The following is a 15,414-nucleotide window of genomic DNA, read 5'->3' as shown; positions in this document are numbered from 1 at the left end:
TTCATACGTCATTCCTGTTTTTTTTTCTTCTAATCACACGCTTTCGAGGATTTTTAAACAGTGGCCTGTTTAGCGTATAGTTTGGTATAGTTCACGACCAAATTGCGTTGCAGGCCGGAAGAAGGCAGCCTTAACCGTTTGCTATCACCGGCAGCATTTTTCCGGGACTTGAAAAGGGCGTCGTGATTAACGCGGTCGCCAGTTATACGAAGGGCGCGCAGTCATCTGTTTTTATAACCTGTTTGCTTTGTTATGGTGACAGCGCCATACTTAACGTAGCGCTATTGTTTTGACTCCAGTCACTACCTACAGCTGCATCGACTCGTCTCGATTACACCACGCTCTGAAGAACGGAAATTTCGTGTAAGTGTTGGAAGTTGGGCAAGTTGTAAGTACATCTTGGGTGGAACCAGCGCAGCCGATGCGGGACGCAGAGAAGAGCACACAGTACAGGCGCTGGCTGTGCGCCTCTCCTGTGGGCTCTCCTCTGCGTCTCGTATTGTCTGCGCTCGTTCCATCCAAAATTTTGTTGGTTTGTGACGGCAGGTAAAATACCGGGAACACTTAAATTACCAAAGCCAACGTTAGAAAAAACTGCGCGAGCCTTTCGATAGCGCACAACTTAAATTTAAGCGATCCCATAACTACGAGGCATTCCGCATGCGAATGCTTAGTGGCCTTCCAGTATACACACGTTCTATTCTAAAAAAAGAATTCCGCGGGAATGTTCCGCATTTCGCTAAGCCCCGTCGTTCTTCTCAACCGAGCACACTTTCCCGTACTTCATCAAGTAGTTACTGCCTAGAAAGTATTGTCAGTGACAGTTATCTTTAATGCTCAGTGTTGTACAAAATCCCGTTTTTTAAAGCCAAAACCACCGCATCGCAATCCTTCAGACCGACGAAATGATTGTCCACCCGTAGTGAGGACACATGTTTTCGAAGATACTTGCAGTACCGTATTTAAGGCAATGGTCCTGAAAGGTACGTTCTTTTTGAACCCATTTTCAAAAAATAAAAAAAGAAACACCGTGTTTTTTCTGCTCGTTGCTTATAACCTGAAAAAACAAACTTGTCTGTCAAATTTTAACATACTGTTTTTACAAAGGGCCGCATTCGCACTTGTTGAGGTTTTTTTTTTTCATACATCCAGTGAGTGTCAGCGCATATCAGTACTGTGGCGAAGAAGAGAAGTTTGGCCAGATGGTCTAGTGTGGTGAAATGCGCTGCCGTTAAAAATCGCTTCCCCCCTCACATTTACTAGGTACTTACTCGTAACTTGCCGCCTGTGCTTTTGTGCAATTCAATCGCAAACCTTTCCCGCCCGCACTAACCCCCTCTATTCGTTTTATCTCTGCTGATGCCATAACGCACTGTGTGTATGACCAGCGGCGCTGGCGAACAAAATGACAGCAGGGTGAACCCAAGCAGAAACGTCTGAACATCCACTCCCATCTGCTCTATGCTCGTTAGGGCCGCCAGGGAAGGAGAACTTGCCGCTCCATTTCGGAAAAAGTTGACTCTAAATGACCAAAAATAATCAGAGCAATTATCATAAATCAGTAACTTGCGTTTCTCAACTGGCCAGGGAAGCAATGATGATGATCACGGTGGTATATTACAAAGATATCCACGTACCATGATACAGTAATGCCTCGTTAACTCGAACTCGCTTATCTGGAAAAATTGGCGAAGTCAAAATTTTCCGCGGCACCGAACCATTTGCTATACGTCCCATGTATTTGTTGCCCTTTATTTCGAAGTATTTTGGGCCAAACTGCGGATATCTCGAAATCTTGACTGAGAGTGGAACGAAAATTTCGCCGCCGCGGACCGTTTCGCAAGATTCTCGCGATACTGCCGCGCCTAAGTCCCTCCAGTTTTTTTCTCGTTTAGCCGCGCCTACCAAAAGCCGATGTTTTCACCGAACTTGAAGTCTGAGCATAGACGCATATCAACTTCATCAAGCAACCCTGTTGCACGTCATGTGACGGCAGAGACATGCGCAGAGGAACAGCGTACTAGAATATAGAGGTGTGTCATGCGGAGAAAACCCCAATGGAGAGCGCGGGTCGCAGCCGGTGGACGTCTCATGTTTTTTTTCTTTCAAACCTTTATGAAAGGCAAGATTCGAAGCTTCTGTTAAAGAGCTGGTAAGCAGTAGCGCCTTTCTTGCAAAGAACACAATATTTCATGGCAATTCCCGCGAATTCGCTCATCTCGAAAATCCGCTTGTCTCGAAATATTTCCCGGTTTTTACTACGTCTAGTTAGCGAGGTATTACTGTATATGAGAGCCCTTCTTCACTGAGCCTAACGCAATAGAGGATAGCGAAGCGTCCAGCATGTCTCCTACAGTAGGCGACACAGTAAAGCATTTAAATAGCTGAGACATCGATATCGTGCCGCAAAATAGCAAACTTTCAACCTAAGTTATTGGTGCAAGCTGTGAGAGTTTAGTTGTGGCCTGATCGCGGTGAATGATACAATATGAGTTCGGTGGAGAAAAAATCAAATTACTTTTCCTCGTACATATATGGCACTTAGCGTGTCTTTCAACAACAAACAGAAATGTCAGCACACCACATGATCGACCGCACTGTTCAAGTTACGGAATTCCGGGAGATGTAACGAATATTGCTACACGGTGACATCGGGAATTCTGATTTGTTGAATGTGTTGGTCGGGTTGAGCGCTGAGAGGTAGATGTTCATTTTGCGGAAATACTCGAGGCGCTTGAAATTTCTCTTGATCCCCATATCCGGACACGGCGCCAGTGCCGTGTCGTACGTGATGTCGTATGCGGCAAGGCCAAACGTTAGTTCATGGTAGGTGCCCTTCACCTCGCAAACCTGCGGAACAACCAGATAAGGAAGCACTGGATTAGAAGAGGGCGCGTCAATGGCTGGCAGTTCACTAATCAAAAGTTGCAGGCTTTCTGCCGGGTAGGAATCTTGTCTTGAACCGTCAAGGTAACAATGTGGACCAGAAGTGCACAATGCTCTGTACACGAACGCGTTGTGTGCGAGCCAGCAGCCCACATAAGTACTTTGGAGTGGCATCAAAAAACTTTTCGGGGCGCTTCAGTATGCTTCTCTAACTTCAGTGCGACATCCCTACATGACTTCTCCCGCGATACGCACAAAAGGCGTGTGCACGACCACATTGCATTCCCGTGCTCGCAGACATATACTTGAAGGGAAAGTGTGTAAAGAGTGCAAGCACAGAACGGAATCAACGTATAGAACCAGTGAAGCTCCAACTGGCGGCTGACGTTTATTTAGAACAAAAAAAAAGGAAAAAATCATGCACCCCTCTGTCTAACGACGACGATGGTTGAAAGCAAAGCTTTCTCGTGATGGATTCTTTGGCTGGCCAATCCCACACTGCGACTATGTTTTACTGTGGAGGTACGCACTCCTTTTCTAGAATACCCACAGCAACTCTCAGGTGTGTACTCCGTAGGCCTAACGTTTGGGTTTGGGGTGTAAAGCGCGAATTAGTACGTCCTGCTGGGTGTTCGCTTCGACCATGTACTGGTTAGATGTGTTGGAAAATGCGGCATGGCTTTGGTCTTTTTAACAATCACACACTAGCAAGTGACGTGCTGGTGTTTTTTCACACTTCGGAATCGTTTTTTTTGTTCGTGTTGTATACCAAAAACAGGCAATAAAGAAAAAAAGTGAAAATGGAGCAGTCGGATAGACGCCACCTTCATAGCGCGAGGGACTCAGGTTCGATTCTGGCCATGGGAAGCGTTTTTTTTTTCACTTCACTCACGATCATTCATCATCGTCGTTAGAGAAATTTGGCTTGCTTTCCTGCTGGGCGTAGTGGCACACAACGGCAACAGTGAGGACACATAACCTTCACTTTAAAAGGAAGTAGCTGGCGTTTTGGTTTTCCTGGCGCTATTGCACACCCCCTGAATTTCGGTCTTGTTGGCGCAATTGGTTGGTGGACCGCGCTTAGCAGACGCAGAAATTAGCTGTTCACCCAAGGTTGAAGCACTAAACGCCTGAGACACCCTACGAGGTAGTTCAGCTCTGACGAAGAGCAAGCAGTCAAATGGCTTCCCCTGGCCTTCACAGTGCTACGGTGAAAAGATCAAACTGTTTTATCATGGGATACTGCTGAAGTCAGAAGTTTGCTGAAAGGGCTGGCTTGGTCAGCCAAAACTCCACATGAATCGCTGACGGAAATGCTCTTTTTTTAGATGCGAAGCATCTCATGCTCGGGGCTGTGTCCCTCCCTCCCTTGTTGTTGTCCGCCTTCCGCACTCTACTGTACATGCGCGTCTTTTCAGCCCCGTCAGCGTTTGGGCTGACGTCAGCGCAGTCCACTATACAAATAATTAGTTAGGCGGCGCGCGGTTTCGATCCCACGACTCTCTGGCCGCAACGGGAGGTACGTGGTGCTCTTCCCACTGCGCTACAAACCGAGACGGGAGCATGTGCTACGAACGCGTCTTATGTCCTTCACTCATTCAAAATACGCCAAGAAGCTGCTGATACAACGAAGGCACGCGAAGCTGAACGTCAACGGAAACGACGAACTGAAAACTAATGGGAAATTCAGTCGACCCCATGGCTGCTTCGCATACTACTCAGGGTTCACCTACGGGAAAATGATGTAATTTTTTACCAACATTAAAGAGGGGGTAGCCATTAAAGAACTAAACGTTCCCGATAACTGCAGAAGAATGATTTAAAATAGCACATATACCAAAAATCTGCATTCGGGCAAAGCTCAGCGAAATGAAAATGCTTCGTTTTGGTCGATCTATGGTGTCGTGTTTTCAATCCGGTCAATACATTTTGATTTGGCGTTTCGATTGGTTGTTTTAGTTTTCACTTCGCGAGCACCCTTCTTTCCAGAAAGAAGGGGTTCGTAATTTTTTTCTCATCGCTAGGTCTGATTGACTCCAAGCTCAGAAGGCCTGGTGGCCATTTCTAAATTTCAGACCAATACCTTGTAAGAACAAAGAAAACATGAAGTCCCGCAAAGTATCGACGCGACACTGCGAAGGCGTGAGGTGAGAGAGAGAGAGAAACTTTAATGAAGACCAGCGAAGTTAGCCGAGCCGTTGCACTGGCTTGCTATGCTAGATGATAGAAGAAAAAGAGAAAGAAAGCAAAAAAACAAAAGAAAGAAAACAAAAACAAAAAGACTATAAAAATGAAAAGATGTCTTTTGATGCGCCCAAAATTTTCAATCACAAAACTCTGTGCACTTCTGTGCTCCGAAGAAACTTCAAGAGAGCTTTGATTGCACGTGCAGCCTGACTGAGACCCGACCAAGGTCCCAAAACAGCCCTCAGTATAAGTCCCGCACCAAGCTGCCTGCTCAAAGATAATATTAGTTTCTGCCTCTGCACGGTGTACTTTGGGCACACGCATGTAACATGACGAATGTCTTCTCGTGAGCCACATGTGGAACAAAATGGTGAAGATGCCTGCTGTATTTTGTACAGGTAATGTCCCGTGTAGGCCACATTCAAGCGCAGCCTGTGTAGAATCGCTTCCTCGCACTTGCTGAGCCCAGGTGGCATTCTGAAGGTGCACTTAGGATCAATCGCATGAAGAGGTGCGTATTGCTGCCTTGCGTCAGTCCAGATAGACATCTGCACTTTCCATGCGGTTGATGAGGCGAGGATTGCCGCATTCTTTCTCGTGAATTGGATCGCTAGAGCATGAGCGCAGAGACTATGGGCAGATGAGGTGGCTTTAACAGCTGCGTCGTTGTCGGCAACTCGCTGAGGTTACACGACAGCAAAGGCGCCTAGTGACGCACACACCATCGCGTCTTGTAGCGCCTTTTCGAGACTCCGTGTTTTCTTCCTGCTTTGGCATGCTCACAGGACCACAGCAGCTAAGAAAGCATGCATTGTTCATAACAATACCGCCTCATTTTAATATTGCGGCCTGCGCTTCACACAATTAGACTCATGCCTACAAAGCAAATGCTGATGAAACAGTGCAGATAAGAACACCGATTAAATTGATTTACTATACCCATATCATGGTGCGATGAACAGATGGTACTTTTAAAATGCAAACTTGGGAAACATCAAGCAGTATGAGCCATCTTCATTCTTTCCGAAATCGTTGTGCGGAGTCGTCAGCGGAAATTCTCGGTGAGCCGTCGCCGTCCTTACCAAGTTGTGAAAGGGGGTGGGAGAATAGATGGAATCAGGGGCTCAACAACCTGGCGTGCACGCGGTACAGCGTTACTTTCAAAGCAGAATGAGGCTGGCCTTCGCCCGGTTGCAGGAGGAAGCGCGTCCAGTCATCTCGAAACTCTTGCAAATCGGACTCAGGTACACGCTCGTTGAATCCAAATGTTTGGAGAATCATATCTGCAACAGAGGAATCGCAGAGAATTTGCGAGGGTTTGTCCTCTGCAGGGGACACAGAAACGACAGGTCATTTCACAAGGATCAAAGGAGACAGTGAAGGCAAAACACAACTTTGTTCCAGTTGAAAAAGCTGGCCTTCGGTAACTTCCTTAACTCTAATCCATTTAAGGCAGAAAGTTGGGATAGTTGGTTATCTGACTGCATTATACTAGCGAAAACAGACGCGGACGAAGTACACAGAACACTCGCTCGCTAGACTACAACTGAAATATTACTAAGCGTCCGTGAAACAAAGGATGATAACATATCACTGCATTTTACTAGCGAAAAATAGACGCGGACGAAGAAGAAGTACACAGGACACTCGCTAGACTACAACTGAAATTTTACATAGCGTCCGTGAAACAAAGAAAGATAACATATCACCACGACCTGCCTCTACACATCCCCACACACGCCAACCTATGTGTCACACATGCGCCCTCGTAGGTAGCATATCTCCTTATCTGTAAGAGTGATTGAAGGGGTGCTGACACAATTAACTCCTTCCCTGTAGATCTGAAATGCCTCGTTAATCTCGCGACTAGTTTGGTCACGTCCAGATCCTACAACACGTGTTTTATCGAACGCCGGCGTACAATCAGGGCACCGCCTGCAATGATCGGCCAGATGGCCTCCCGCCGCAAGCGACGAAACTGCTGCACGGTGCTCTCTCAGCCTGTCGTTCAGCCTGTCGTTTAAGCATTTGCCACAGGACAGCGGAATGCGGTAGATGACACCTTCTTTGCAGGTTACAAACCTGGTGCCATGTTTTTTGGTGCAAGCTTCGCGTGGCTTCTCGTTTACGGCGGGGCACATCCTCATCAGCTTGCCAGGCGCGGTGGCCAGCACTTCCACGCCGCATTTTTTCCCCACTTTTTTCAGGCGGTGCGTGAGCTGATGTACGTATGGCACGGCTACGCGTCGCAACCTCTCCCGGTTGGCGTCTTCTCCCCTTAAAGGGCCCTTACCGGCTTTAACCTCCTTGATGAGGCTTTCTGCGACCGAAGCCACCAACTCCAAAGGGAAGCCCGCTTGCGTCAGACGAGCCACTTGAGCTTGCACACTACCAGATACCTTGTGAGCGCACGACTTCTGGAGGGCACCGCGCAGGCAGTTCGCCGCTATGCCGCGCTTAACCACCTTGGAGTGGGCCGAAGCGTAATTCAAAATCTGCTTTTTTGAGCGCGGTTGGTACATCCAGCATATGTGCCCCGCCGTAAACGAGAAGCCACGCCAAGCTTGCACCAAAAAACATGGCAACAGGTTTGTAACCTGCAAAGAAGGTGTCATCTACCGCATTCCGCTGTCCTGTGGCAAATGCTACGTGGGACAGACGGGGCGGTGTTTAAACGACAGGCTGAGAGAGCACCGTGCAGCAGTTTCGTCGCTTGCGGCGGGAGGCCATCTGGCCGATCATTGCAGGCGGTGCCCTGATTGTACGCCGGCGTTCGATAAAACACGTGTTGTAGGATCTGGACGTGACCAAACTAGTCGCGAGATTAACGAGGCATTTCAGATCTACAGGGAAGGAGTTGATTGTGTCAGCACCCCTTCAATCACTCTTACAGATAAGGAGATATGCTACCTACGAGGGCGCATGTGTGACACATAGGTTGGCTTGTGTGGGGATGTGTAGAGGCAGGTCGTGGTGATATGTTATCTTTCTTTGTTTCACGGACGCTGTGTAAAATTTCAGTTGTAGTCTAGCGAGTGTCCTGTGTACTTCTTCTTCATCCGCGTCTATTTTTCGCTAGTAAAATGCAGTCAGATAACCAACTAGCCCAACTTTATGCCTTAACGATAACATATCACCACGCCCTTCCCCTACACCACCCCCCACACGCCAGCCTATGTCTCGCACATGCGCCCTCGTAAGAAGCTTATCTCCTTTTCTGTAAGTGATTGACCGGTCGCGAGATTAACGAGGCATTTTATATCTACAGGGAAGGAGTTAATTGTGTGAGCACTGCTTCAATCACCCTTACAGAAAAGGAGATAAGCTTCTTACGAGGGCGCATGTGCGAGACATAGGCTGGTGTGTGTGGGGTGGTGTAGGGGAAGCTCGTGGTGATATTTTATCTTCCTTTGTTTCACGGACGTTTAGTAAAATTTCAGTTGTAGTCTAACAAGTGCACTGTGTACTTCTTCGTCCGCGTCTGTTTTTCGCAACTAAAATGCAGTCTATTCCATTCCGTCCACGAAAAACGTGCTTTAACAGAGAAAGCGCAAAAACAGTGAAAGGCTCATATTTCGCGCCACGGTGACGTAAAATGGACAGGAGTGACGTAATATGGGCCAGGACTAAACAAAGCTACGAGGGTATTAAGTGCACGTACATCCAAAGGGACCCTGCAACATTTTTTAAAACTTTTTTGAAATCTTAAATGCTTGCGAAGTAGTCACCCAACACACCCAGTATTTAGATTAGGGGGTCGCAAAGTACCTCAGCTAGAAATTACTGCTCTAGACCGATCAGATAATTTGGAAACTCGCTCAAAAGATTTTTTTCTCTTTCCCGGTCTTGCAGTTCTTCGACGTCCCGAATTACATCACTGAGGACATTTAGCGGCTGTTGGCCGGTTGTTTTTCAGTTACAGCAATGAACGCTTTTCGGTAGCAACTTTAAAAATAAAGTCACAAAAACAAAGCAGATACGGAAGGCGTATCTGCTACGACGAGCAAATCACGCAGTGCCGCTCCGTACTGGCGATAACTGTAGCCTTCGCAGTGCTTCCCGACGCGAAGGAAAGAGTGAAAACGTTTATCGAAAATGTTGCAGGGTCCCTTTAGGCAGTACGATCAAACGGGAATGGAGGCCTCAGCATAGAGAAATAAAAAATTTCTTTCTCTATGGCCTCAGTACCATTGCCCATGTTATCTTGCGGTGGCTTGGGCGACGGTTGCCAATCCTCCAAACACGACTCTATGCGGTCATAGAAAAATCGCCAGAAAGTGGTTAGGGAGTCACCACTGCTTGATATGTTTTGTTTTTTATCTCGATTATTTGTTTGAAGTTTCCGATAAAATTTATTTCCTCGTTATCGGGACAAAGCACTAATTATAACAAGCCAAACTTGCACTTTGTCTTAACCATTACCAACAACTATGACGTCTAATGCAAAATACGAGCGCAGGCTGTCCAGGCGATCGGATTTTGCGACACCGTAAAGTGAGCGAAGTGGGGCGCGACTGCCCTGTTAATCAAGAGGTCGCACGGAAGAGGGCGCCCGTGATGCATGGGCGCGTTTCACAGCAGTCGCCGTTGACAGATGTCCGTCCATGAAGCATGTTTCCTATGCACTTTGCGGCGCGTTTCCTGGGAGACGCTTCCTTTACCAGACTGCAGGTACCGTTTCACAATCCGCCCTACCTTAACAATGAAAGCCCCTAAGCCTACTTCTGCAGCGCGCGCTCTACTCGTAACCATAGTTACGGCCTTGTTGAACTGCTCAGCGCCGCAACAGCACGAGAAGGAAAACAGAGTTTACGAATATCATACGCTCATATGCCAACTTGAAACTTTAGGTGAAGTGCTTAATATGTCCTACAAAATAGATTTCGTCGTGGCTAGGATGTCACATTTAGACATATATGTTCTTTTCGTGGCGGATAGGCTCTTAGAATAAACAATATAGCAAGAAAGCGCGCCCAACAATTCGTTCTCTGAGGTTTACTTGATCCAAGGCTCTAAACGCGTCTTCTCATGCCGCTGCGACGCCGAAATTACTATTCCTAACATTAGCTCAGGGTTGACCAACTCAGCAAATAAAAATGAATCGTAAGGTTATCCCGAGAAATTGCGGTTCGGGCTGCTGTGCTTTTCCACATCACTCCTTTTTTCCTGTTGTTACTTATTCAAGCACATTTCTGCCACATCGTGCAAGCTTTATCTTGAGTAACTTAACATTTTACTTACCAAGACCGGTTTCGACGTTTGGAAAAAGCAGCTGACTGTCATAGACTTCGCAATCGATGCAATGCAGACCAGAATCGGCGACCACTGCCCTTATCTCCGATTCAACTTCGCAGAGCGGTTTGTCCAGGTTGAACCAAAACAGATCTGAGAACAGGAAGCCTGGATCCTGGAAAAAAAGCGAAATATATATTTTCTTATTAAAGCAGACAACCTAATGTATAGCTTTTATTACCGTCTGCATTAACAGTAAATACTTGGCTTGTAAATTCAAGTGCTGTTGGCCGACGGTGCATTCGTTGTAAGCAAGGCAGTGTTGAATAAACTAATACGCCGATATCTCGGACGAGGCGAGAATTGATTTGATTGATTGATTGATTGTAGGGTTTAACGCGCCGACGCAACGTAGGCGATGAGGCGCGCCGTAGTGGCGGGCTCCGGATTAATTTTGACCACCTGGGGATCTTTAACGTGCGCCGAAATCTCGTACACGGGCATTTTTGCTTTTCGCCTCCATCAGAAAAGCGGCTGCCGCGGCCGGGAATCGAACCCGCGACCTCGTGCTCAGCAAGGCGAGAATTGAATCCAGCTATTAAGAACCCACCCAAGCACGTGATGATGCCTTTTGAGACTCGATTCGCCAGCCTTCCGGCGTATTGAACATTTCCTTTGTGTCCTTGCGTATCAAAAATAACCGCATCTAAACAGACTGGAACCTTAAATCAAGTTAATACATTTTCCGTTACATCATACAGTGTGCTTATTAGCTGCGATTGCATCTTAAGAAGTTAAAAAAATAAAGTTCCTCTATGTAGCGGTATCCCTATATATCTCGGCGTTATCTTTATATAGATCACTGTGGGAGCTATATAGAGACACTATATAGAGGAACTGCGTAGGTGTACGTATATAGAGGACGTCCAAACTTTCCGTTTGTTTTCTCCTTGTTCTCTCTACCAGGTGGAAGCGGGCGTCGAAGACTTGTAAACTTAGTGCACCGCTGGCGAGAGAAAAAAATCCCGGGCCATCTCCACTAACGTAGACCTCCTGAGGGTATACCTCCTTTTGCTTTGCCTCGTCGTCATTTCTGTATTGTACAGAACAATAAATACAAATACAAAAAATACAAACGTGAAACCTGGGGAAGGGCGAAGCATTCAGTGTAAAATGCATTCTTGGCGCCTCGGCATTTTCGCCAACGGAGATGCAACCGTTAGGAGCTAGAGGTATACAGCGTTGCTGTAAAAGTCTCTCGTCTTGGAAGCACGAAGTTCTCTAGCGCGAGGCGCAAACGAGTGTCCCGGTGTTTTTTAGTGCGCGTTAAGTTCTAGCGTGAGGCGTAAACGGGTTTTCCGGTGTGCGAGTACCGTGATTACATAAAACTACGATTACGACGACGACGACAGGAGACGCCAACAGCCCCAGCCCCTAAGAAAGAGAATGAATGAGTGTGTTTTATAATCAAGGAGGCCCGAAACACTGTTAGGCAAAAAAGTTGGTAGGAACGGGAAGAGTGACCAGTAGCATTCATGTCATGATAGGCACATTCGAAGGCCTCGTCCATTTTCTCTTAAAATTTAGAGAACGACAACGGAGGGGAAGGAGGGGAGGGTCGGTCAAAGCTTATACACTCGGCAGTTGTTTAAAGGGACCTTGCAACACTTTCGATAAGCGCTTTCACTCTTTCGTTCGCGCCTCGAACCGCTGCGAAAGCTATTGTTATCGCCAGCACGGAACGGCACTGCAGAATTTGCTCGTTGCACCAGATACGCCTTCCATTTCTTCTTTGTTTCTGGGGCCTTTTTTTTTTAAGTTAATATCGAAAAGCGTTCATTGCTGCAACTGAAGCTAAAACGGGCAACAGCAGCTAGATGGCCTTAGTGACGTAATTCGAGCCGTTGAAGAACGTCAAGACAAGGACAGAAAGAAAAATCTTTTGAGCGCATTTCCAAGTTATCTGATGGGAAGAGCAGTATTTTTTGGCTGAGGTACTTTGCAACCCCCGAATCTAAGTACTGGGTGTGTTGAGTGACTACGTTCTGCAAGCATTTAAGATTTCTAAAATAAAGTTGCAGAAAGTGTTGCAGGATCCTTTTAAACCATGAGACACGTGGAATTTTTCTGTACATAAAACACCCCTAAAATCGGCAACAGCGAATAATTTGCACAACTACGGGACGGAAGATTATGCAAAGCTGCTTCTATAAAGCGACCAAACATGGAAAGCAACGTGGTGTGCCTACTCACGGGTACAAACTCTCGCCATCTATCCATCACATGCATTTGACGCCATGCGTCCGTCAGAGAAGACGAGACCGCCGCAACAATGAGGCACTCTCCTGAGCCCGGTATCAGCAGTTGGGCCAGATCCCTGTAAGCCTTCCGTTGGTTCTTCACGTAGTGGAAGCAAATAAAGGAGTAGATGCGATCGAAGGCGCCATACTTCGCGAGCAGCTCCTCAACGCTCTGGCCGCCGAAGTCGAACACGTCGTACGTTATGTTCTCGTGGCACGAGTTGAGCACCGCAAAGTCGATCATCAGAGGGGACTTGTCTATGGCCACCAGCCTCTTACAGGGTCGAGAAAGTGGGACGAGATAGTTTTTGGTGAACGTGCCCGGGCCGCAGCCTATGTCCAGATGCTGGTCCTCTTCTTCGAGTGTGCGGAAAAACGCGGTATTCTCAAGTGCATTGACGTTCTCTTGGGCGAAATGATGCTCTAGTGCGGCGTACGCTTTCGCCTCCAGGATATCGCGAGGACCACTGATGCTGGGTGATGATGTGCCGGCCATTTTCAATGCCGGTGCGCAACTGCAACTCTCCGGCTTCGGCACAACATAAACAGTTGTGCGCGAAGTTCTCTGTAACAATAAGAGAGAAGCTGAAACGCTTCTCGCGAGATAAAGAGCACAATATGTTTATATGGCTTAATCTGAAGCGTCAAGGTTTCCCCTAGCTGCGACCCATAGGTTCCGGGAGCGCGCATTAGCTAAAAATATATGGCGCGCGATAACGTCCGCTGCGTTCGTCGCACTGGAGCAAACACGGCCGTTAACGGCGTTATCTCATCGGAGTTATCGGTGACCCTGAAAGACCCTTCAGAGACACGGTTGTCCCTTTAGCTGACAACTGAACGGCATTGGTTCTCCCAGGCAGTTTTCCAAGAATGTGAACAGGTAGAGAGACAGCTGTGCGTCTACAGCACAGTCGTCCACGCAATTATATTTTCATCCCTGTGTGTTTTCAGGAAATCGTGCAACGCTGCGTAGCGCCGCACTTTGTTGTTTCTGCGTCGCTCTCGAAACTCACGTCACAGCTGAAGTTAATTGAGCTGAACAGTGGCACGCATACGGCGTGCGTTTCTGAAGAAATCGACATCGCCCTAGCAGCCACAACACGTACCGAATACGTCACAACCATTACGGACTCGCCAGTCACACGCCACGTGTCGCGAATACCTGCACGGCCGCATATCACTTCTCGCCCTCAAGATCCTCAACATCCCACAGCTTCCCGACCGGCGTATTGTTGGAACTCCTGGACATTAGTCCTTTGATGGAAATGAGGCGGCACGCCGCGCACGTTGCTGCCCGAGTACATAATCCTTTGCGCCAGGGGGGTTCGGTGTCAGAACACTGCCCAAAATATTTTGCGCGGTGCCTTCCAAACTGTCTGTCCCCTCCGATTATTTCGGCCTTTTTTCGCCCACGCTCTTCACAGTCTGCATCGGCACATTAGTATGCACAAACAAATTAACAAAATTATACAGGAAAACAAAAATAAATGGTGTTTGCGCGCAGGCCATCTTTCTTTTCAAGGTTTTTTTTTTTTTTTTTGACGGCGGCGTATGACACCGCACCGAGAAATTTATATCTGGCAAAACCACTGCTTTGGGCCATTCCCGAAGACAGCCTAGACCCGAATGACACCCCAACACAGTCCATAGCTACACGGACATCCTCCCAAAAATTTATGTACGTGCGTCCTGTGTGTGTCCACTCTCTTTAGCCGCGTCTGTGCCACGACCGGCTTCATAAAGCCGGTCGTGGTCTGTGCCAGCGCTACCAAACCTTGTCCAACGTCATATCAACAGGCCCAAGAGAGAGAGAGAGAGAGAAACTTTATTTGAGCCCCATGGGGCTAGTCTGGGTGGCGGGTGACCGGCGGTGGTAACCGGCCGGTGACCATTGCAGCTCGCTGAATGACCTTAGCCTGGACCTCACGGTCCGAGCTGCACAACGCCTTCGCCCAGTGCTCTCCGTCTGTGAAGGGGGGGAATGGGTTTTGGGGGCACTGCCACATGCAGTGGTCTTGGGTATCGAGGGACCCGCAGTCGGGGCACAAAGGGGTGGGGTACAAAGAAGGGTAGATAAGGTGAAGTCGATATCGGCAGGGCAGTACGTGTGTCTGGGTGAGTCGCCATAGGCGTTCCTCTTCGTTGGAGAAGGTCGGAGCGGCTGGGGGTAGTTGGCGGCGGGAGAGGCGGTAGTGCGAGGTTATGTCGTTGAAGGTAACAAGTCTGTCGCGGGCTGATAGGGCTCCGTGGAAGGGCTCAAGGCCAGGACCAGCTCGGACGGTGAGCTCTCGAGCGGCCCTGTGTGCTGCCTCGTTCCCCCCCACACCCGCATGGGCCGGAGTCCATACCAGCTCGACTGGGGTGGTGGGAGAATTTTGAAGAAGGATTTTGAGGGCCAAAGGCGAGATCATTCCTTTGGCGAAATTTTGAACGGCCGTTTTGGAATCGGAGATTACGATGGAGGGGGGCGGCCTGAGGGTAAAGGCTAGGGCTACTGCCGCCTCTTCCGCGGTCGCCGGGGAGTTAGTGTACAGAGTAAGGGAAGCAAGCGGAGGGGCGTCAGGGCCATTAATGACCGCTACCGCATAAGCTTCACGGCTCCTGTATCTCGCAGCGTCGACGTAGACGGTGGAGGGGGTGATTGGGTACCGCTTGGTTAACGTCCTCGCCCTGTGCTCCCTGCGCGCTCGATGAAACGTCGGGTGCATATTGCGCGGTATGGGTCTAACCGTTATTAGCTCATGAATGTGGCTGGGAAGGGGAATGGGCGCGTCGATAAAGAATGGGCTGTCAAGGCGCAGCCGTCGGA

General features: G+C 48.3%; 1 protein-coding gene across 1 annotated transcript; it reads right to left on the bottom strand.

Annotated features, from left to right (window-relative positions):
• Positions 1 to 5,981: 5,981 nt before the first annotated feature.
• LOC144137901 (juvenile hormone acid O-methyltransferase-like) lies at positions 5,982 to 13,304 on the bottom strand. Its single transcript, XM_077669921.1, has 3 exons — positions 12,559 to 13,304; positions 10,315 to 10,480; positions 5,982 to 6,356 (listed from the first exon to the last, which is right to left on the bottom strand). Exons 1-3 carry the CDS (start codon positions 13,099 to 13,101, stop codon positions 6,190 to 6,192), a joined length of 876 nt encoding a protein of 291 aa, XP_077526047.1. The 5' UTR covers positions 13,102 to 13,304; the 3' UTR covers positions 5,982 to 6,189.
• Between the last annotated feature and the right edge of the window lie 2,110 nt (positions 13,305 to 15,414).

The sequence above is a fragment of the Haemaphysalis longicornis genome, unplaced genomic scaffold (assembly GCF_048455015.1).
Source record: "Haemaphysalis longicornis isolate Haplotype H1 unplaced genomic scaffold, Haemaphysalis longicornis Haplotype H1 scaffold_5, whole genome shotgun sequence".
In the NCBI taxonomy this organism is placed as follows: domain Eukaryota; kingdom Metazoa; phylum Arthropoda; class Arachnida; order Ixodida; family Ixodidae; genus Haemaphysalis; species Haemaphysalis longicornis.
The sequence above is the reverse complement of the archived record's forward strand: the minus strand, read 5'-3'. Positions and strand labels throughout refer to the sequence as shown.